The 21,937-nt window shown below is 40.5% G+C and overlaps 1 protein-coding gene across 2 annotated transcripts in view; it reads left to right on the forward strand.

Annotated features, from left to right (window-relative positions):
• Positions 1–21,937, forward strand: part of dapk1 (death-associated protein kinase 1) — a 100,530-nt gene extending 78,593 nt beyond the window's left edge. For both annotated transcript variants that reach the window (XM_055011479.1, XM_055011478.1), the window contains exons 19-26: positions 4,650–4,727; positions 9,059–9,275; positions 12,919–13,104; positions 13,220–13,417; positions 14,896–15,034; positions 15,714–15,834; positions 16,060–16,248; positions 16,724–21,937. In XM_055011479.1, the coding sequence (XP_054867454.1) occupies positions 4,650–4,727; positions 9,059–9,275; positions 12,919–13,104; positions 13,220–13,417; positions 14,896–15,034; positions 15,714–15,834; positions 16,060–16,248; positions 16,724–18,019 (2,424 nt within the window). In that variant the 3' untranslated portion in view covers positions 18,020–21,937. The remainder of the gene's footprint in view (positions 1–4,649; positions 4,728–9,058; positions 9,276–12,918; positions 13,105–13,219; positions 13,418–14,895; positions 15,035–15,713; positions 15,835–16,059; positions 16,249–16,723) is intronic.

Raw genomic sequence — 21,937 nt, forward strand, 5'->3', positions numbered from 1 at the left:
CTAGAAAATTATTAGACGAGGATTATGAAACTATTCACTAACTATAATATTTTGAGTTCAATATCAGGTCAGTAAATGTAGCGTGGATTTATTTTGCGTGCTCGATCAAAACAAAACCTCAGGTCATTATTTATTAAATGTACAGTGAAGTATTGAACGAGGTGTCAGTCAAGGTAAAAGGTTGATTTTAGTGCAGACAAGTGTTGAGATTCCTGAAGGAAAACTTAGGTTTCATGTCTGAACAGCAGGTGAGGCTTCGACCGCCGCAGGCTGAGAGCTTTTATCAGCCTGCAGAGGCTCAAACAGAGTCGAGTTAGAACGAGGAGTCAGATTCAGTCAATTTATCTCGCTGTGAGTGTTTCACCTCAGAGAATGCTGGTGGGAGTTCGTGTCCAATGACTTCTAAATGATGTACAAATAACACATTTTTTCACTGTGCTGTTTTCTCCCCTTGCTGTATTAGAGGATATAGATAAGTTCAAAGCTTCAGCTCCATCAGCTGATAATTCTCCTCCTCTTCCTACACATATAGCCCACCAGTCATGACTTAATTTTACAAATACTCTTTTCAACAAACACAGGACTTGGACCTACCTGTTAAATAGAGCATTTATTTGTTTAGAAACACCTGCATAGGTTGGCATTCGGACAAATTTATGAACTTCTCTACCTGCACTCCATCCTGACACCTCTGAGATCCTCAGAACACCTGCTGGTTCCTGGTCTCTGATCCAGGCTGCTGGTACATCGAATTATTGCGATGGCAGCTGTGAAGTCTTAGGATATCCTTCCTCTTTCAATCTTGAAAGAAAAATCAAAAGACACATATACTTTCAAGGCCTTTTGGTTGGGCTTAGTGGTCTTAATATTTCAATATTACAGCATACTTACAACTTGTTATCCTATTTTGTCTTGTTTTTTAGTATCTTATATTTACTGACTTTACAAGTTTCTATCCAGTTTTTCTACTTTACACATACTTTTGCTTTTTCCTTTCTTGAATATCACTTTAGTCAGCTCAAGTTGTTTTAAAACACGCTATATAAATAGCACTTGATATGATTTGACAATGTAAGTTCTTCATTTAGTCCTTGGCATTGTAAATTTCAACTCATGCGTTAAATCTCAGTGGACTCCAGGGGTCGTTTTTCATCTGTAAAACAGTTTGTAAACTGAGGCAGAAGAAGCTGAACCTCTGTTATTTAATTCCACTTAATGTCCAGAATAGACACAGCTGTTGTGTTTTTATTCTCTACTGATAGGACTTCCAGGTGTTGCTTTAGTTTAGAAAACACACTCTGGGCTTCCCCTCGTTTTCTTACGTCACACTTTATATTTGTACATACAAATAATTCTTCTTGAGAAGCCTGGACACGATGCTGTCATTGTTGTGTATTTTTGGCACTAAAATTCCTCTTTTATATGAGCTGAGCCTCGAAACACAAACGCCAAAGTCTAGTGCTGTGCTGCTTTGTTTTATAAACTGCTTAATTATAGTCTTTCGTTTAATCCTGTAAATGATGTATTTCATTCACTTCAGACAAGCAACAAAACCTGTAACTAACCTGTAAGAAGTGAAACGATTCCTTCAGAGGATTCCCTGCCAGCTGCTCCACACTGAGGTTTCTCTGTCCACATTCCCCTGCTGTTAATATTGCATGGCAGCTGATGTGCTATGCATGTTTAATCAAGAAAGCACACTGACATGTATAATTCATCGTCCAGTGGCCTGTGTCAGTGGACTGTTGTGGAGCAGCCGAGGGAGGACCAGCCCAGGAGTCCTCATGGTGTTTCCACATTTCTGAGATTTGCTCTGTTTTGTCACCAGATAGTGAAACTTGTCTTAGTAATTACAGCATATATATTGAATCTGCAGTGGAGATCACATGGATGATGTAATGTTCTTTATCAGTGTTGTGGCAAACATAACACCAGCCGTTCATCCGTCGCCACCAAGCATCAGTAGTAGTAATCGTGACACTCTGCCATCTGTGCCAGCTGACTCCTGTCATTTTACATGTTAAAGTGGTCATTGTTTTGGTTTCAAGCTGCACTTCATTTACATTTTTAATATTCTGCCAAATCAAACAACTTAAAGGTCAGTGTTCTCATACTCTGATAATTTTGTGTGACCTTATCAGAAAAGCACTCCAGAGACGGAAATGCAAAAAAAGTAAGCGGACAGTAAGGCTAAAAATATGTTAGCAAAGCTCCAAACAGAATTAATTTTTCTTGCTAAAATAATGAGTAGTCGGTACCTCTTCAGGACAAACCTCCTTCACTGCAGCGGTCTGTGGAGGGAGGAAGCACTCAGTGGATGTTTGAGGCTGTCGAAGCAGGTTTTCCTCGTGGAGCAGCAGCCAGAGCCGGACAGGGACAGATGGCTCAGGTAGCAAAAGAGACATGAAACTTGTCAGGAATGTGGTGTTTCTGTGTCAGTGTGTTTAAGAGAAAATGGAGAGTAACAAATTAGAGCAGCGGGACCGAAGGAAAGAGAGGGAGAGAGTGCATAAATGTGTGATTGTGTGCTGTAGAGGCCATGCAGCTGCAGTTCATCTACTGGAATCCCACTGCACAGCTGTGATGGATAACAGCAGAAATACTGACTGTGTTTTGTTATGTGCAGAACTACTGGTACTGGATTATGTACGAATCATATTGTTTTGGTGTTTGGGACATAAAAACATGAAAAACAACTGTGATTCCTTAACTTAGTTGTATAAAACCAAGACACAGTGTTCCACAATGAATCAAATATTAATTATGATTGCAATTTTGGCTTCCCACATCTTTGCTCATTATAAACACCTCAAGTAGATAATCAATCACTTGGTTTCAGCTTAGTTAAATCTGACATTAGACATTCCATTTCTATCTTTTCAAAGTAGTTCTTGGTCACACATCTTTCTGAGTTTCTGCACTTCATTGTCTGAATAGAGACTAGAGGCTTCTCAGTGCTGTATTATACTGTGATCTCAGTCATTCCAGTGCCATGCCATTCAGCGTATCATTTCTCTCCATCTAATCCAATCTTTTCCTTTCTGAATTGTGGCTATTGCCCGTTCTATATGTGGCCTTGATGTCAATCCATCTATCATTTTCATTCTTTGTCTACGTCGTCCTCTCTTCCCATTAATTTCTCCATTTGTGACGATATATTCTTGGGTCTCTTTCCTTATGATGTGTCCGAAAAATATTGCTTGCCTTTTCATAATTTTGTTCAGTAGCGTGTAATTTGTGTTTAGTATTTTTAATACTGTAATCTACATGTTGGAAATTGTATCACCTATCAATAAGGAAATGTTCAGCCACTGAGGCATTTTTGGTCAAATTTTATTTATATTTTGCTTCTAGTAGATGCACTGGATTCAGGTGAAGAGGAACCTTTTTTTAATTCGTATTTTGATGTATAAATTTGTAAATGAGAAGGAATATAGCCCAACAAGGAAGTGAAATCAGTGCTTTGTTTGTTTAAAATTCCTCTCCAGTCGTTGTTTAGACCCTCAACGACTCATCTCTGCATCACAGTTACAGTTTAGATGTTTTTGTGTCTTCACTTAATAAAAAAAAGATTTAGTTTTGAGAAAATGATCTTTTTAGCGTCCTAACAATGAAAGTAATATTGCTAATCAATGCACTTATTGGACTCTGGGGTCTGACATATTGAGCGAGGCTGACTAATGATGTCTGACTCATCGTCATTCATCTTACATGGAATTTTTATGTGAACTGACTGACCACAGTAATTTAGCACTCAGTCTCTCCACTCATACCTCTCAACTCACTGCAGCTCGGACACACCAGCTCACCTACAGCTCTCCTTAAACACTGCAGAAATACTCACCGCTGCACAATGACAAGTAAGGAGGAGTAATTTAGTCAATGAAACAGAAGAATTATGCAGAATCCTCCACCCTGCAAGGTGACAGGATACGTTCATTAGGTTTGTTACCTATGAAATCCTGCATGTCTGACTGTGTTTTTGAGATTTTAAATGATACACTGCAATTTTAAGGCGGAAATGCTCAGTAATGGCATATTTAACTCATGATATGTCTTTTTTTTCTGTAAAAAAAAAATACCATATCACCATGTTACAACAAGATTTGCTATAGGGGGGTCTATAAATAAATAGTTCCTAAAATTGGAATACAATTCCAAATGGTGGTGATTATAATTTTAGCCATAATCATGCATTAAACCTGTGAATTACATAACACAAAGAGAAAACTTCAGCAATGATGATTAACAACCACACAATAAACATAATGATGCACAAACTGTGTCGGCTTCCGTGAACATAGAAACAGTCTTAAATGATATATGTTAGTTTTGTTGAGACTGCAGGTGCACATTTGCTGTTAAACGTTGTTAAACGCCACTGTTATTTTATCTAACTTTGGCATTATGAATAAATCAAAACAAACACTAAACCATCTGCATGTTGAAATGAGAGATAATCAGATGGGAGCATGATAGGTGATGATATAAATTTATTCTTAACAGTCTAAAAAACTATTTCCTAAATGAAATGTCAACAAAAATATGCATTAGTAATAACAGAATAGACATTTAAACAGCCCAAGGAAATGTAAGAGAATGTGTTTGCTCATGATTTGTCTCTGTTTTTGCTTTATTTTCTCTCTCAGGATGGAAAAACAGCAGAAGATTTGGCTTCTACCGATCAACATGAACACATAATTGGATTGTTGGGCAAGCTTAAAAAGGTAAGAAGGAAGCAGCACAACCTTAAGTTTGTCTCTAATTAAGTCCCTGATTACATTATTATTCAAATGCAACAAAGAGAAGAAGGAAGACATCGCTTCATGAGAGGATAAGATAATGTTTTATTTATGCCGTAAGGGAAATTTATAAGTTACATCAGGTTTCACAGTCACCACACTTGATCTATTTCTGCTCACAGGTGAGGAGAGATGTTTCAGGAAGGTAGGAAGGTGTGAGGTTTTAGCAATTTGCTGTTTTTAGACTTTGTGAAAGCACTTTGTTGAACACGTACAGGTAGATGGGATTGTAAAACAGCTCTGTTTAGAACTGTATGAGCTGCTTTAGGCTGGGTTCAGGCTGCAGGGCAACGTGGGCCAAACCTGATGTCTTAATAGTAGGAACAGCAATTCTTCTAAATCAGAAAAAGGTCTCATTTTTTTGCTCTACACAGTCAAATCAGAATTTGTAAGACTTGAGCGTCACTCTAGATGGATATTTATCACAGGTGTGTGCTGTTGGGAGTCACTTAGTGAGTGCAAACATGCAGGACAGATGTGATCTGTGCAAGTACAATGACATATTAGAAATTATAAGTACTTGGGCCGACAGGAGGAAGGAACAGTTAGTTAAAATATAATCAAAATCGCAATATATGTGCAATATTCAGATTGCAGGAGCTGCCATTTTGAACCTGTGATTAAAGCTACAGAAATCCTGCGGGCTACAAATCGTATTTGCCATACGTAGAGAAACATGCTTGTTTGATAAAAACTGCAGCACAACAACAGATTATCATTTTTTATAATTGTATCAGTGGAAAAGAAATGCAAAAATTCCAATTCCGTCTATCAGAATAATGTCAGTTTGATTTCTTTTTGCTTACTGGTCAGGCTAAGCTGAGACTTCAGTTCAAACAAAACTTCAGGGGTTTTATTGTAACTGGTCCGAAAGCATAGAAACAAATGTTGGAATAGAGCCACAGATGAATGTGGCTGCAGTGTCAGAGAAAGTTAAGAACCTTTAAGGAAGCTTTAGTTTAAAGAAGTTAAAGACTCAAACCCATGAAGTGATTGTGCTCGGATCCCCTGCTTGTTTTACAGTGAGATTGTCCGTGTTTTCAGTGATGAATTTAGCTATCTGTAGTTAAAGATGCTGTATTGTTCTGATGACACACACGTCTACTGCTTTCTTTACACATGAAAACTGAAATCTCTAACATCACGCACATTTAAGAAAATACAGAGAACTGACAAGCAAAACATTTTGATTTCAGCAATGAGTTCGAATTGAGCTCTAAGCTGAATATAACCTTATCTAACAGGTTTTTAATATGTTCTCAAGAAAAGGTGCTATTCATTAGGTTGCTGTAATCATCAATAAGAGAATTTAAAATAACTTTTGGAAGTATGTTTGCAAGATTTTGGCAGCCATTTTTTCAATGACATATAGAGTCATTTAACCCTTAGATGCATAAGTGGATCAAAAATGACCCGGTGAGGTCGTTTTCTTGCAATATCTTTCATATTCCAGCGTTTCCTCAAAAAACATGTTTTTAATGTCATTCCATTTAAATTTTTCAGCTATATTTTACACTTTTAAAGAAATTGTATTATTTGTATTACTACCCCAAGCACTTTATCACTGATATCATACAAGAGGTAATGCTCAAATGTGGAGGAAAAGAGGAGAAAAATGTCAACAAAATGGATGTTGACGTTCTTTTGTTGCTGCTCTGTGTAATATTCTTCTTTTTCAATTATCAAAATGTTCCAAATCTGTTATAAAGTGAAAAATAAATATATTTTAAAAATTAAATCATTCTTGTGTGGACAAAAATATAATACAAGCAATAATACAAGTTATTATTTTTCACCAAAATGACAAAACTGGCTTAAAAACACACTGATTCTTATACGGGTCATTTTAGACCCACTTATTGAGGAGTGTAGGGTCCGATCACTGGAGCATCTAAGGGTGAAATGAAATGACCAGGCCTCAGCACGTTGCTCAAAGGCACTTCAGTCTGACAGAACACATGCCAGTGCGGTCAAAGCTGAAATCCTCCAGTTTCATGATATTCAGTTTTTCCCTCCAGAGGTTTCCGGGGAGATCCATCCAGCGTTCCCAGTCTGACTTAAGTCACATCCATAAGAAACCACAGTGACTTGATATCCAAATCTAAAATGTTGTAGACTTCTCTTCTGAACCATTTTTCCAGAAAACCTGCTGGGATTCAGAGCACAGTGTGAAAACATGAAAGCAGCAACTGTGAAAACAGTCATCCTCTGCATATGCTGGGCTAATTTAAGATGATTTGGCACATGAGCGCCAGATTTGAAGGACTACTCCAACAAATAAACAGATAAAAAAATCCAGGATTGTTCCTAAAACTTTAATAGAAAACACACTGAATTTAGCTTAAATTATTTATAAAGGAGAAGTTGTAGTCTGTGAATCACACTTAACGAAATTAGAAACTTTATTTACCGAATGCCTTCACATAATACAGGTGGGAGTCGGACGAGTTTTCTCATCCCACGCAACCACTTAGTGTTCTGATGTGTGACTCATCTGCTGGATGGTTAAACGACTGTCTTACAAATGTTATCCGCTGAAGGAGGCAGCTGCCATTGGAAATGGCTTTTGTTGTTTAAATATCTGAGTACGTGAACTGTTTTTTACACAGATGAACTCTGTCAGGTTGGTGGGAGGATTCATTTAGAAAGCATTAAGAGGACGGACCTCAAACAGAATAATTGAGTGGAAATAAATCACTGTAGCTGCGTGAAGTTAAGATGGTTTACACACAGTGTACATTATGGCTTCCCTTTTTCACCATTAAACAACCACAACAGTAACATACAGAGCTACATTCATTTATATATATCTTTTTATCTGCTATTTCTACATTTCATTTCTTCAATGTGTGAGTTAGTTCAGTGGACAGGGGTTTAACCCTATGTTTTACCATCAACAGATAAAATGCATTGAACCCTCTGAACTCCAAGATGTTTATTTTTGCTCTGATTACATTTTTGCTCACTGTGGATTCATTTTTTACTGCAATAAAAAGTCTTGCACCTCCATGGAAACAGCACAACCGTGACTAAAAGAAGAGGGAATTCAATAATGTCTTTTGCAGTATGACAGGGCCATAGATCATAAAACAAGAAATAGCAAAAATTTAATTACTCTGATCATTTATTGTACAAAGAAAATAAAAAAAACTTAGAATAATGTACATCATTTTAGGGACGATTCAATTATTTAAATGGAATATGACATTTTTAAGCTTAGATGTTGTTTTTTCTAACGCAACTGTACGTCACACGTGATAAGTTCAACAGAATTGAAAGTTGCAGGACCATTGAAAATCTGACCATTGTGTCTGGTTTCATCATTTCTAGCTCTGACAAATGGTGATTTGAATGATTTTTCTTTAAGCTAACATGCCTTTGAAACCTGCCAGTGGGTTTTAGGGTTCAGAGGGTTAAAACAATTACATCTTCCCTTCAGCACATATTACACCTGCCTTGCTTGTATTGTTGTTCCTTATTGTCCAACACATACAATCTTCACCCGTATGTTTGTATTCTCCACATTGCATTTTAAACTATCTGTCTGTTGTATTGGATCATGTGATGTGGTGTGAACCACAGAAATAACTCAACTGAACCATGTCATCTGTAAAAAACGGATTAGAATGCCTCCTGGGTGCCTCTTTTTGGAGGTTTTTAGGCACATTCAGGACACCCTGGGGTAAAATCAGAACTCTGTGAAGGATTATATATCTTATCTGGCCTGGGAACACCTTGGGATCCCCAGGAGGAGCTGAAAATGTTGGATGGATGAGGCTTAACTGGAATGTCTTGCTTATTCTGCTGCCACTGTGTCTGAACTCAATCTTTCAAAAAGTAAAAAAAAAAAACTGATTGTCCTACGTTTCAATTAACAACAACAAAAAACCCTTCCAGTCCACATGTTTTATTAAACAACAGTCATTTTATCATGTAGGAGGATTCCTGACTTGTATCGACCCATAGAACCCCTCCACGATGCAGCAGTAAAATTCAGCAAACTAATAATTCTACTATATATACAAAAACATGAAATAGAATTTGTCCTGCAGATGCTGCTGTCTGGTGTGTTTGGAAGTTCTCAAAGAAGTTTATGGAGCAAACTCTGATGAATTGAAGTGTGTCATCTGATTTCCGAGGCTCCTTGAAAAGCATGTGGGATTCCATGCTGTACAGTAGATAAATGCCATCTGAACTCTTAGTGTTTTTTTTTTCTATAAATCTTCTCATGTGGTGGTTTGTGTTTTTTGGGTCAGGACAACCACAAACTGAGCTACATCCAGCAGCTACGGCCCACTCAGACCGTCCAGCCCAGGATCAAACTAAAGCTGTTCGGACACTCTGGAGCCGGGAAGAGCAGCCTGCTGGAGTCTCTGAAGTGTGGCATCCTGAGGAGCTTCTTCAGGAGGAGGAGGACACGTATGACCAACACGGCCCGACACCCCAACTCCCCCATCAGCTCCAAACCTGCAGGTACGAGACACACGTTATTTATTCTGCTTCATTTGTAACCGTTCAAAAGAATTCGTTTTCCATGCACTGCGTTGTAGGAGTGTTTGTTTTCAGACATTTGTAATTCATCAAGTTCACCATGACCTGCAGCAGTTTTCTCAGTGTGAAGAGATTTTCAAACATGAAAATGACACCAGTTGACAATAACTTGGTTTCCTGTTTATAGGATGAGACATCAGTTCTTTAGGTTAAAACGCACATTTAACTCTAAACTAAAATTTTAAAAAGATTACAGATGCTGTATATTGTTAAGTACAGGGTTATTTTACCTGGGAGAAGCTGTGGCAAAATCTACAAAAGTGCCTAAAGTCGAAGTGCAAAGAATAGTCACAATAATACAAAACTAAACATACAGAATACATTTCAGTATGAATTACTTGGTCACAAAAATAAAGTTATTTTACTGTTCGAGCAGGTATGACAAACACAAAACTACTGCTACAGGTTTCTGGAGTTTTGAAAAGGTTCTACAATGAAAAAGATTACAATTTTTAAAAAATTGTGTATATTTTTCCCTTCTTTTCCCAACGCTCATGCTGAAGAGCCGTAAAAAGTACAATATTTCACCACTTCTGAGGCAAAGTTTCAGGATTTTCTGAGCACCTTTGAGTCTTGATTATACTGCAAGTCTTATTGTTGTTGTTATTATACTGTTTTTCTATTCTGCTTAGAGGACTGTTTCCATTAATACACAATTTATTTAAAGTGTAATCCTTCATATTTTCTAATGGGTTTGGGACAATTTAGAGTATCTGATAAGCTTAATTAGGTGGAAGTGTTTCTGTGAGGCTGACCACTGAACCACCGTGCTGCCCTTTGGATAAGGGAGGATAGAGGGGTGAGAAAGGGGTGAGAGATGTGGGGATGGGGAGGGTGAAGTGGTGAAAAGGTGTAAAAGATGGGGGTGAAAGGGATGAAAAGTGATAATAGAGGGGATAAAAGTAACCCAATCCATCTTTTACATACAGTTTATGTTAGGACGTCTTTGCAGATTGTGACACTCAGGTCACCCCTTGTGGGCGTCTCATAAAAGACTGTGGCAGACCACCATCCTTTCATGGATGCGACCTCACTGCAAATAGGCTGAAAGCAAAACATAAACAGCAGCCACTTTGTCTAATTCTTCTACAAACCCTGTATTCACGAGACACTTTTAAAGTGCTGCACACAATCAAAATGAAAAGCACCGGCGTAAACATTGCTCAGCTGCTCAGCCGGTATTCACTCTGACAACTAACCTAGTAACCCTCAACATTAACCCCGTTACTGCACTGGCTACAATCTTAAAGCACAAACACTCGGTGTTTTTAGCTGTCTTTAGTCTTTACCTTTTCGTGAGGTCAGTGCGGCACCAGGGACAGGTGTGTGGTAAGACTCCCTGACGTGTTGGCTGTAGTGTAAACAAGGCGGACCTGCACACACTCACACTTTGTCTTTCTGCATTTGCACTCTACCTGCCCTCCCTGCTACACACATGCATGTAGCACTGTGCCTCCTTTAACCGGTATATTTTGCGGCGCTCGGAGCCGTTACCTCCCAGACAGACGCGATACTCGCTCCGATAATGGTCAGCTGCGTGAGCCATATAGAGTTACTGATCCCATCCTCTATACTATCTGAAAATCTGTAGCCTCTGTCAGGGCTGGAGGGCCGTTGAAAGAGCCTTTTCTTGTTCTTTCAGTTCTGGCTGAATTCAGTAATGGTCCGTATTGACGCTGTGTTATATCTGCAGCGATACGTGACATGAGTCCACAGTGAAACACAAAGAAACGGTGCTGATAGGGAGAAAGTGTCGCCATGATGTCCGTTTGGCTGCTTATACATATCCAAGAAGACTTAATGCAAGTGTTATGTACATATTTACCTTCATCAGTAACTTCACAGAGCTGCTGGACACAAACTGGCACCTAAAAGAAGAATTGTGTGCATTGATTTTCTGGGCTTAGTTCTTTTATTCACTACAGTGATCTGAGAGAAACACCGGAGAGGCTGCACTATGAAAGGCTTCCTCAGTTTTCACTTGTCCACACTTACAAATCACCCTTTCACGGAGAGAAAAGGTGTTGACGCAGACATATGAGCAGCTTTGCATCCCTGAAGTCTGAACCGGCAGCAGCTGTTATTATTAAAAAAGCTGCTTGAGCTAAAAGCAGAAACCCCACATAACCGATAAGTCAGTTTTTCATGCACTGTAGTGTTTAATAATAAGATATTTCCAAGCAACAAGTGAGAGGCTCTACTGTTAACCCTGCTACTCATTTGAAACTGATGTTTTACAGTGATTTCACACAGATCACAAGATTTCTAGTTAAAACAAAACCAGTACAACTAATTTTACTGGAGCTGAAGTGAAGAACATTTCATTTTTACTGTTACTCTGTTGCAGTTTTTTACATTGAACAGTTCATTTGAATCTTCAGTGTCGCATACTTTACTTCAATATGCATTTAGGACTGTTTTGTCACAAGATGCATTCACACTATACTGTATTGTTAGAATCAGACTGCATGTGTTCTTTTTTCATTCTTTACAGCCCTGATTATGCAACCATGAGGAAATGTGGAACAAAACACATTTTTGAAACCTACGAAAGGGAAAAAAAGGCAGTTTTGACCGTGATTCAAGACCACAAAAACAAACTGTAGGTGTGGTCCTGCAGCATGTCAAAGAAATCAGACGTTGTGTCTGCACAGTGGATTTACCTGCAGTGAAATAGCGCCCCCATGTGTTCGCACGTGTGCAGTGATTTGGTGATAACTGGGTGCAGATCTGTTGTAGAGGAGTAGGTTGAACTGAGTATAATGAAGACTCGGCCTCAGTTCGCTTTTTGTTCACATCAACACTGAAAAAACCTCTAATGCTACCGAAATAAATCACTCTTTAATTTTAAATTATGTTGTACCAAGCTTTAAAATTATCCTAAAGTTAAGATACATTGAATTTTAATTTCTCTTCAATCCTCAGTTTATTTTTTATTCAAAACTCTAAATTTTAACTTTTATTTATTTAATATTTTCTTGAAAGTTGTGTAAGCAAGCATCTCCGTATTGATAACAATGTTTAATGTTGGCTCAAATCATTAAACATGGATCTACTCAATCTAGATTAGTTTTTAATTCTGCAACTGAGCTCAATTTAATTTTGAATCTAGATTCACTTATTTGCTCAACTCTGATTTAACGTAATCTTATATTGAATTAGTCTTTTGTTGGTGCGTGTTTAATATCAGTAGATTGGTAGCATATTGACTGAAAATGAAGCACAGGCTACTTTTGGCTTTTAGAAAACTTGTTTTTATAATAGAAACCAACAGCTGTTGTTTCACAGATTGAAAATGTTGTGAAAAGTGGAAACACCTTTAAAAGAGAATTCAGGCAGGGAAACACGAAATCTATCCAGTGAAAGAACAAATGCAGAAACCTGTTGAAAATAATGAAGCAAAAACGATTCATTGAAAGAGTTTGAGACGTGATGCATCAGATTCCCAGCTTCTGTTGCTAGATTTGTTTTTGTTTTTTTTGACAATAGATGGAAAGTTAACTAGGTCTAATCCTGCTGTGGACATAATTAACTGTTTCCATCTGTTCCTTCCGTCTGTGTTTAGTGTCAGTGAGCATTTCCAACCTGTATCCAGGCTGTGAGAACGTGAGCGTGAGGAGTCGCAGCATGATGTTCGAGCCCAGCCTGACCAAAGGAGTCCTGGAGGTTTTCTCTCCGGTCCACAACGCTCTGTCCACCGCCGACGAACAGGCCACGAAGGCCATCGACATCCAGCACGCCAACATCCACGGTGAGAGTTTAGACCTGAACGTTAGTGAAATGAATTTTAAAGTGTCAACATTCATGGTTAACCTTGTATTTTCTAAATAAATTGTGATACCGCTCATGTATTTCCCTCTCCGTAGGTGTGGGCGATTTCAGCGTGTGGGAGTTTTCAGGGAATCCGGTCTATTACTGCTCCTACGACTACTTTGCGGCCAACGACGTCACAGCGATCCACCTGGTTCTGTTCAGCCTGGAGGAGCCGTATGAGACCCAGCTGAGTCACATCACCTACTGGCTGAACCTGCTCAAAGCTCTCACCCTGCCACAGGACAACATCGGTGAGGAGACACCTGTCATTACTGCAACTGCATGAACATACGCTACCGTTCAAAAGTTTGGGGTCATCCAGACAATTCCATGTTTTCCAGGAAAACTCCCACTTTTCTCCATGTGCTAACATAACTGCACAAGGGTTTTCTAATCATCAATGAGCCTTTCAACACCATTAGCTAACACAATGTAGCATTAGAACACAGGAGTGATGGTTGCTGGAAATGTTCCTCTGTACCTCTATGGAGATATTCCATTAAAATCAGCTGTTTCCAGCTACAATAGTCATTTACCACATTAACAGTGTCTACACTGGATTTATCATTCATTTAATGTTATCTTCATTGACAAAAAACTGCTTTTCTCTCAAAAAATCAGGACATTTCTAAGTGACTCCAAACTTTTGAACAGTAGTGTAGCAATATGTTTTGTCATCCTAAAATATGTGGTGATGAGGATTTAGTGCCGCCCTGTTGGGAAGCATTTCTGCTGCCCAGACTTTGAGCTGTTTGCTTGCTGTTGCTATTTACATCCTTCCATCCTCTAACCTGACAATCATGTGTGATGTCAACTGCAAGACTCCAGTATTTCTTGTAAATTTTTACAGCGTTCACATATTTGAGCAGCTGTTTACAAGCAAATTCCCTCCATACCTCATTACAGTATTTCTAAGCCTGAATATTATCAGATTTATTTACAGGAAAAAAATACCTGTTGAGTCTTTACAACATCTTTTCATTAATGTCAAAAATGAACTGTCAGTAGACTTGAAATAGTGTCTGTTTTCTTAGTAAGAAACTGACATTTTGAATAGTTTGAGGGTTTTTCACTCCAGTTTTACTGACAAAAACACTTGTCTTAATAAGATCATCAGTAAAGATAAAAGGATTTTCACTAAAGAGTAACTTTGACTTGACTTGTGTGTGTGTAGAGACACGTAGTTTTGTTTTGAATCTGTCCACAGTTCATATTCAACTTTCTCTTTATTGGACATTCCCAACAACAGAGATATGCAGGGCTGCAATTGATGATTTTTTCTATTGATTTGCCATTAGTATGTTGATTATTTACTGGATTGATCAGTTAGTTGTTTGGTCTATTTAAAATTGTGAAAAATGTTGATCAAGGTCCACAATGACGTCTTGAAATGTTTTTTTGTTCACAAAGGCCAAGAAATCATTTTTTCTGTCTATGAGGAGGAAAGAAACCAGAAAATATTCACATTAAGAAACTCTAATTGGAGGATTTACACTGTTTTTCTCCAAAGAAATTTCTCAAATGGGTGAATAGATTATGTAATTAGTTGTCGATTAATGTAATATTTGACACTTAATTAATGAATCAATTAAATGTTAAATGTCAGAAATCAGCAGTCATCCTCTTGCATTTTGTGTTTTTGTTGTCATATTGTTGTTAGGTTGTCACAAAATGTGTAAACCTGTGTGATTAACAGTTGCATATATGGGTTTTTTCTGTGTTTCTCCAGCGTTCGGAGGTCGGATCCAGCAGCCTCTCGTGGTCGTCCTGGTGGCGACGCATGCTGACCTCGCTGACGTCCCCAGAGCTTTTTCTGGAGAGTTCAGCTACGACAAGGAGAGAGCTCTGCTCAAAGAAGTCCGGAACAGGTCAGATTAGGGCTGGGTTCTGATGTCTGCCTCCAATTTGGAACTTATTAAGCTTCAACAATAATTAATGTCTTGTCAAGCTTTCAACTCGCCTGGTTAGGTTTTATTATCATACATGAGATGAGTGAGTATCAGAAGCTTTCTCTAACAGATTAATGTGCTCTCACCAAGCTGCTGACTGAACTGAGCAAACACTGTATGAGTGAACAGACACACCGCTATGTACCTCTGGCCTCCAGTGAACTGTGGTTTTGTAGGTTAACACTGTGGCAACTCATCTGTCTGCAGCACATTACAAACAGAGAAACTAGTTCCAAGATGTTCCAACAGTCATTTCTGCCAATAGTATAAATCAGTAATGAACTCTTCACACTGTCTGTCTGGGTTTTATAGCAGGTAAAGCTTGTGTGAATCCTCATTTTCCAAATCACCACTACAAAAGTCAAGAGTGTAAAATGATCATGACTCATAAAACCACCAAAGAGACATGAATAGGAAATTAATTTCATTATATTAACAATTAATTAATTTTCTTATTACTAGTTACCATCAAACATCTGCATGAAAATAGTCAGGTGGAGCGCTTGGTTATTCCTCAGCATCTTCTCGGTGGCTGAAACATGTATACATTTATCTCAATGCTCAGTGATTTTAATTATGTGGTGCTTCCTTATTTCAGGTTTGGGAACGACCTGCAGATCAGCGACAAACTGTTTGTAATGGACGCCGGAGCCTCAAACTCCAAAGACATGAAGCTGCTGAGGACTCACCTGCAGGAGCTTCGCAGCAACATCATCTCTGTGAGCTCTGAATCCTGTGTTTATCCCAAATGTTTCACATCCTGGTTTTACTGTCTGCTTCAAAACAGAATGGAAATAATCACATTTGTATTAGTTTTGTGGGTTAGGGTTTTAAGTGCGTAACATGAACTAAAGACTGATAAAGTCTAATAGAGCATACAGTGTCTGTTATTTTTATGTGGACAACACAGAATTTTTACAGTGACTTATTTCTTCTCTTTGCAGAGGTGTAGTCCGATGACGCTGCTGTCGGAGCGTTTGCTGGCCACCCTGCCGGCCTGGAGGAAGCTGAGCGGGCCGAACCAGCTCACGTCATGGCAGCAGTTTGTCAGCGACGTCCAGGAGCACCTCAACCCGCTGGTCAGCCAGGATCACCTCCGATCACTGGCCCTGCAGCTCCACAGCATGGGGGAGGTGAGTTCGCAAACAGGAACCATGAGTGAAAGTTTGGTGTTTTTCTCTGCTAAATTTTCGTCTTTACCAGCTGAATGTCAGTCCATCAGGCCTCCACCAGGGGTCACTGTTGGTTCATTAATGCACAAAACGTGCTCATCTGTGAATGATTACTTTAAATACCTCTGCAGCACCAACATTTTGTTGTTCTGTTTGCCCAAAGACTCAGCTCAGGAAGCCAAATGAGGAACCAAAAGTTTCTTATCTGTTTGCAGTTTTGAAGCACAGTGGTCTCTGTGGCCGTCAGTCTTTTCTTCCTCTTACTGTTTCCTTCTTTTTCAACACATTTGATTCATTTTAAGTTCACTTTTCGACTCTTCTTCTCACATTAGTTTTTCGATGCACATCTTTTCCCCTCTCTCTTCTCTACATACTTGTTCCTCATGACTCTCCTTCTTTCCTTCCGTCTTCCCTTGTTTCCTCCTTCCTTCCTTAGATCAACATCATGCAGAGTGAGACGGTTCAGGACGTCGTTCTTCTGGAGCCCCGCTGGCTCTGCAGCAACATTCTCGGCAAGCTGCTGTCCGTGGAGACGCCCAAGGCCATCCACCACTACAGGGGGCGCTACAGGCTGGAGGAGGTTCAGGCTCTGGCGCCCGAAAGCGACGTGGACGAGCTGCTGCAGATCCTGGACGCCATGGACGTCTGCGCCCGCGACGCCACCAACCCCTCCATGGTGGACGTTCCCGCCCTCATCAAGACCAACGGCCTCCACCGCTCCTGGACCGAAGAGGAGGAGGAGGAGTCGCTGCTCTACGGAGGCGTCCGGCTCGTCCCCGCCGAGCACCTCACCCCCTTCCCCTGTGGCCTCTTTCACAAGCTGCAGGTGAATCTGTGTCGCTGGAGCCACCAGCAGAAGCCCGAGGAGGAGGGCAGCGACGACATTGACGGAGATATTCACCTGTGGACCAACGGAGCCAAAGTGAGCCAAGCAGGAGTGGAGGCCATGATCCTGCTGGTGAACCACGGCCAGGGCGTGGAGATCCAGGTCCGCGGACACGACTCGGAGCGGGCCAAGTGCTACACCCTGCTGGACACCATCTGTAGTATAACAGAGAACCTGCTGGCCTCCACGCTGCCCGGACAGCTCACCGCCAAATACTACCTGAGTCCTCAGCAGCTGCGGGAACATCACGCCCCCATCATGATCTACCAACCCAAAGACTTCTTCCGGGCTCAAGTCCAGCGGGAAACATCGCTCACCAACACCATGGGCGGCTACCGGGAGAGCTTCAGCAGCATCCTGTCCTTCGGCTGCGCTGAGGTTTACCAGCAGGGGATTCTGGGAACGGACGTCCACATCTCAGACGTCCCCCTGCTGGCCCGCAGGAAGCTCTGCCGCATGTTGGACCCCCCCGACGCTCTAGGGAAAGACTGGTGCCTGCTGGCCATGAACCTCGGCCTCACCGATCTGGTGGCCAAACACAGCAACGGGACTCCGAACGGCGCCCCTGAGCTGGACTCGGAGCCGGACTCCCAGCAGGCCGTGCTGCAGCCCAGCCCGACGGCGGCGCTGCTGCAGGAGTGGAGCGGCCGAGCGAACAGCACGGTCGGCGTTCTGATGGCCAAGCTGAGGGAGCTCGGCCGCCGAGACGCAGCGGACTTCCTCCTCAAAGCGTCTCCTGTGTTTAGGGTCAACATGGAGGCGCTGGGAGGAGCCACCAACGGATACCCGCCCACCTGCAACGGCGGCACGTCGTACAACTCCATCAGCTCCGTCATATCCCGCTGAGGAGGCCCTCTGTGCTCGCCAAACATCAGATACTTCAGCTGATGTGACATTTTCCCTCAAAACTGGACACAGACTTGTGTGTGAAAGAAGTGCAATCGTTCCAGAGTCCAGCTGCTCGCTCTTTAATCGCTCCATCACGTTGGCGTATGAACCAGATGTTGTGTTTGTGCTCTCCACACCTGTACAGCCGACCCTTCCCTCCACTATGAATGTTGTGAAAGAACTGAACGTCCTGAGCTCCAAAGAGGAATCCTGTGTTTTAATTCTGTTCTTAAATCTCGTTGTGCTGCTTATTAATAATCCCTCCGACTCTACTGCACGCTCACACCTACAGCTAACAGTTAGGAAAAGGCACATTTAAACAATCTGCACATGAATGGATGGCTGAGAAGATGGACCTCCATCCTCATGTACCACACTGAGGACTCTGTGGTTCACTGTACGTGTAGGAGGCGGCCGTCTTTACTGGCTCCATCCATCAGTTCCTTTTAACTTCATCTTCCTCCCCACTTCTGTTCTACTGACATTTGGCCGCTCAGCTTAGCTTTTAATAAATTAACAGCATTTTTTTCAGAGTGCCTTCGTGGCCTTCTACCTCCCTAAAGAGCACAAACAGTCTTGTTATTATAAAAACGATAGTTCTTTCCAAACATTTGAAGACCTGTGCCTTGTTCACACTAATAGTAAAATCAATTTCAAAACAAGTTTAAGAGCAGGCAGCTGTCACGAGAAAGGAAAAGGCCATTTTACACATTAAAAATGAACTCTTTATTCATGTTGTAAGATTTTAAAAACTGAATTTCACTTTCCACAAAGCAACCAGAGCTGCAGGTTTATTAGAAAACAGATTGAGAGTTGATGAGCTCTGTAGGTCAAAGGGAAACATTCCATTCATGTTTAACTGGTGTACTCGAAGGTTTTTAAAGCTAATCTTGAATTCCGTCATCCATCCATCCAAATAATGGAGCAACTAAAATATTTTGTGCATTAGTTTTTGGATTAATTCTTTATTTACAGGTCCCAGAAGTTCCTCATAATTTCCTTTAAAGTTTACTGTTGAACAAACTCCGTAACGTCACACTAATCCAGTTTCTGTCTCGAGTCGGACTCTAAAGTTTTCAGATTTTCTCCAACTTTTCTCCAGTTAGATTAGTGTCTATCTCGCCTGTTACAGTCTTAAACCTTTCCATTTATTTTCTCATAGAGAGACTAAATTCTCATTTACAAGCAACGCTGTAATCTCTGCAGTGTCTTTGTCTTGTAGCAAACAAGCATCTTCAGTTTGGATGGACAGTTTTATGCTCAAATGTCTTAAAAATGTCTATACTTAGGTTATTATATGTGAGGATTTTCTAGCAAATGAAATGAGTTTTTCCTCTGTTACTCTCACATCTCAAACTTTTACAAATCAAAACACCTTAAGGAATAATAGTACGTTACATTACAGCTGCCTCACACTATATTCAATATATAATCAGGGCTGTTTTAGTAGTTCTCAGTCCTAAAACTACTCAGACGTTTACTCTCAGCCTCAACTTCACATTTACTACACTCAGAGAACAATAAGACCAAATGCTGAGGCTGTTATTTGAGTTTAATGGGCTAAACGTAGCTGAGTTTAATGACTCGAGACACTGACTCAACTGTTCCTGGTTTGCACAGTAGTTGTTAGTGACTCTACTGCTCTCTGCTTTATTCTCACAGCGAGTTGGAATTGATTCATTAGAAATGCATCATTTTTGTAGCTTTAGAAAGCAGCCCTGCATCGATGCCAAAAACTGCATTTCCTCGAAAGGCCACTTAAAAGGCTGATTCTAAATGGGAGTCGATCTCCATTAGTCTGACCCACCAGATGTTGACTGTTGGGTCATTTACGGCGCACATTTCTCGTGGCTTTTTCCTCCCATTTCACTATCTGCATTCAAAATTACCTTTTAACAGCGACAGCATCTTGAATGTTGAAAATACAAAGTTTTAGATCAGAGCAGGGGAATTTTACTGACAGTGCTCGCCTCCCTGCTTTTAAATGTTACACCAAAACAAGGGACCAGCAATGGGGTACTTATTTACATAAAAACATAGTGTTACAGTAGAATGATAACGGGTGCAATCACACCATTCTGTTGTAGAGATTGTGAGCCAACAGATGGTCCTCTTATGCTAAAATGTCCGACTTTACAGCAGACAGAAACATGTTTACAGCCATTTAGTCCATCTTTGTATACAGTCAATGGATTGAACACTTTCTAAATGTTCTGATGTATAAATATGAGGAAACTGTGGGGCCTGTAAACAAAAGCATCTCTATAAATGTTTTCACTTCATCTATTTCCATTCACACAAAGGGAACTGTAGCCATTTTTACAGAAGGAGAGTTTTTTTCTATAGTGTCTTATTGAAGAGTCCTCGCTGCAGTGGGGGACAAATATCTGCAGAAAGCACTGATGTTAGAAATCATCATGGCAGACAGGGTGGAGTTTAACGCTGCTGAGCTCCAGGGTCCGACTGAGAACCCAAACTATTAACTTTGAACAGGAAGTGCCACCAAAATGCTAAAAAAGTAACATTTAGAACGGTGATTTTTGTAATTGGGTTCATTTCTAACCTTTTCTACTAAGCTGAGATGTAACCAGCTTGTTACAGTAAACACTCCTGACGCTGCGCATCTTTAATGCTTCCTCGACAGCTTTGTGTTGGTCAGCGGACCAACACAGGGACGACAACAATCCAGTTACCGTCCACAGTGTCAGATTCTTTGCACAGTGGCATCGACGCCACCTCCGTCAAGCTAAATTTGAGCTCCTCTCGGTATCGCTGTCAGTGTTGGCCGGCCACGCGTGGCTTCACATCTCCTTTCACTTTGTCTTTTTATAACCTGAAGCTGCAGCTCGGCCTGCTCAGCAAAAAGCAGGGAAGAGACGGCGTCAACTTAGTATTGTTAGCTGATTTAAGAAGAAGAAAAAAGGCCAAAGGCTGCTGATGACAGAAATGTCCCAGAAGAAGCATTTTCACTTTTGTGTATGCTGGTATTTTCTAATGTTTGTGCCCTTCACTTGGAACCAGAGAAACTTTTCAGTGCATATACGTGTTGATGTTGGGAAGATTCCGAAAATAAAAAAAGTTCGATTTTATGGATGTAAAAGGCCTTTTTTTCAGAAGATGAGCTCCGTGCCAGAGTGCAGTATTCGGTGTCTGCTTCACTTCCTCCAGTGTTACCATCTGTTTCCAATGCTGTACTTCTCTCACTATTTTCGTCTCGGCCTGAACTTGCCAATCGACACAGCGAACCTGCAGCTGTCATGTAAATACTCGAGGCCTGTTTTCACGACTTCATGTTCAACTTTTTTTTTTTTTTTGCCCAGACATGTTTAGGCAAAATGAATGTACTTCACAGAAAGGTATGTGGAGGTGAGAGTTCAACATGTGTACAAAAACACCATGAAATGAAATGTCCCAAACTCAATTTAATGATTTTTTTCTTGCTTTCATTGAAGTCGTGTATTATCATTGCCAATGTTGTGTGCCTAAAACACACTCCTCTCATATTATTATTATCACCTTGTACAGATTCCAAGCTGAGAAGTGTCACAAAGGGAGCTGAATATCATGTCTGGTTCTCCTGTTTCAGGCATATTATTTTGTAAAAGCTGAGAATAATATTATCAACTCTGTCTCCATTTCCCCTCTGAAGAGAGTCCGACCAAAACGGGTGGATCTGAAGGTGAGATAGAGACGAGGAAAGATGGTTTTACTTTGGAGTGAATTTCTCCCTCGGAGACTTCGGTCTGACCGCCGCGTTGCACAAGTCTTTCTGTCGCTATTTATGTTCCATTCTTTTAGCATGTCTTGGAATGCCATGTTCTTAGTACTTCTGACACTTTATAGTGTAATACATTTTATAATAAATTCTTTACCTAA

This window comes from Amphiprion ocellaris, chromosome 6 (assembly GCF_022539595.1).
Source record: "Amphiprion ocellaris isolate individual 3 ecotype Okinawa chromosome 6, ASM2253959v1, whole genome shotgun sequence".
NCBI classification, from domain to species: domain Eukaryota; kingdom Metazoa; phylum Chordata; class Actinopteri; family Pomacentridae; genus Amphiprion; species Amphiprion ocellaris.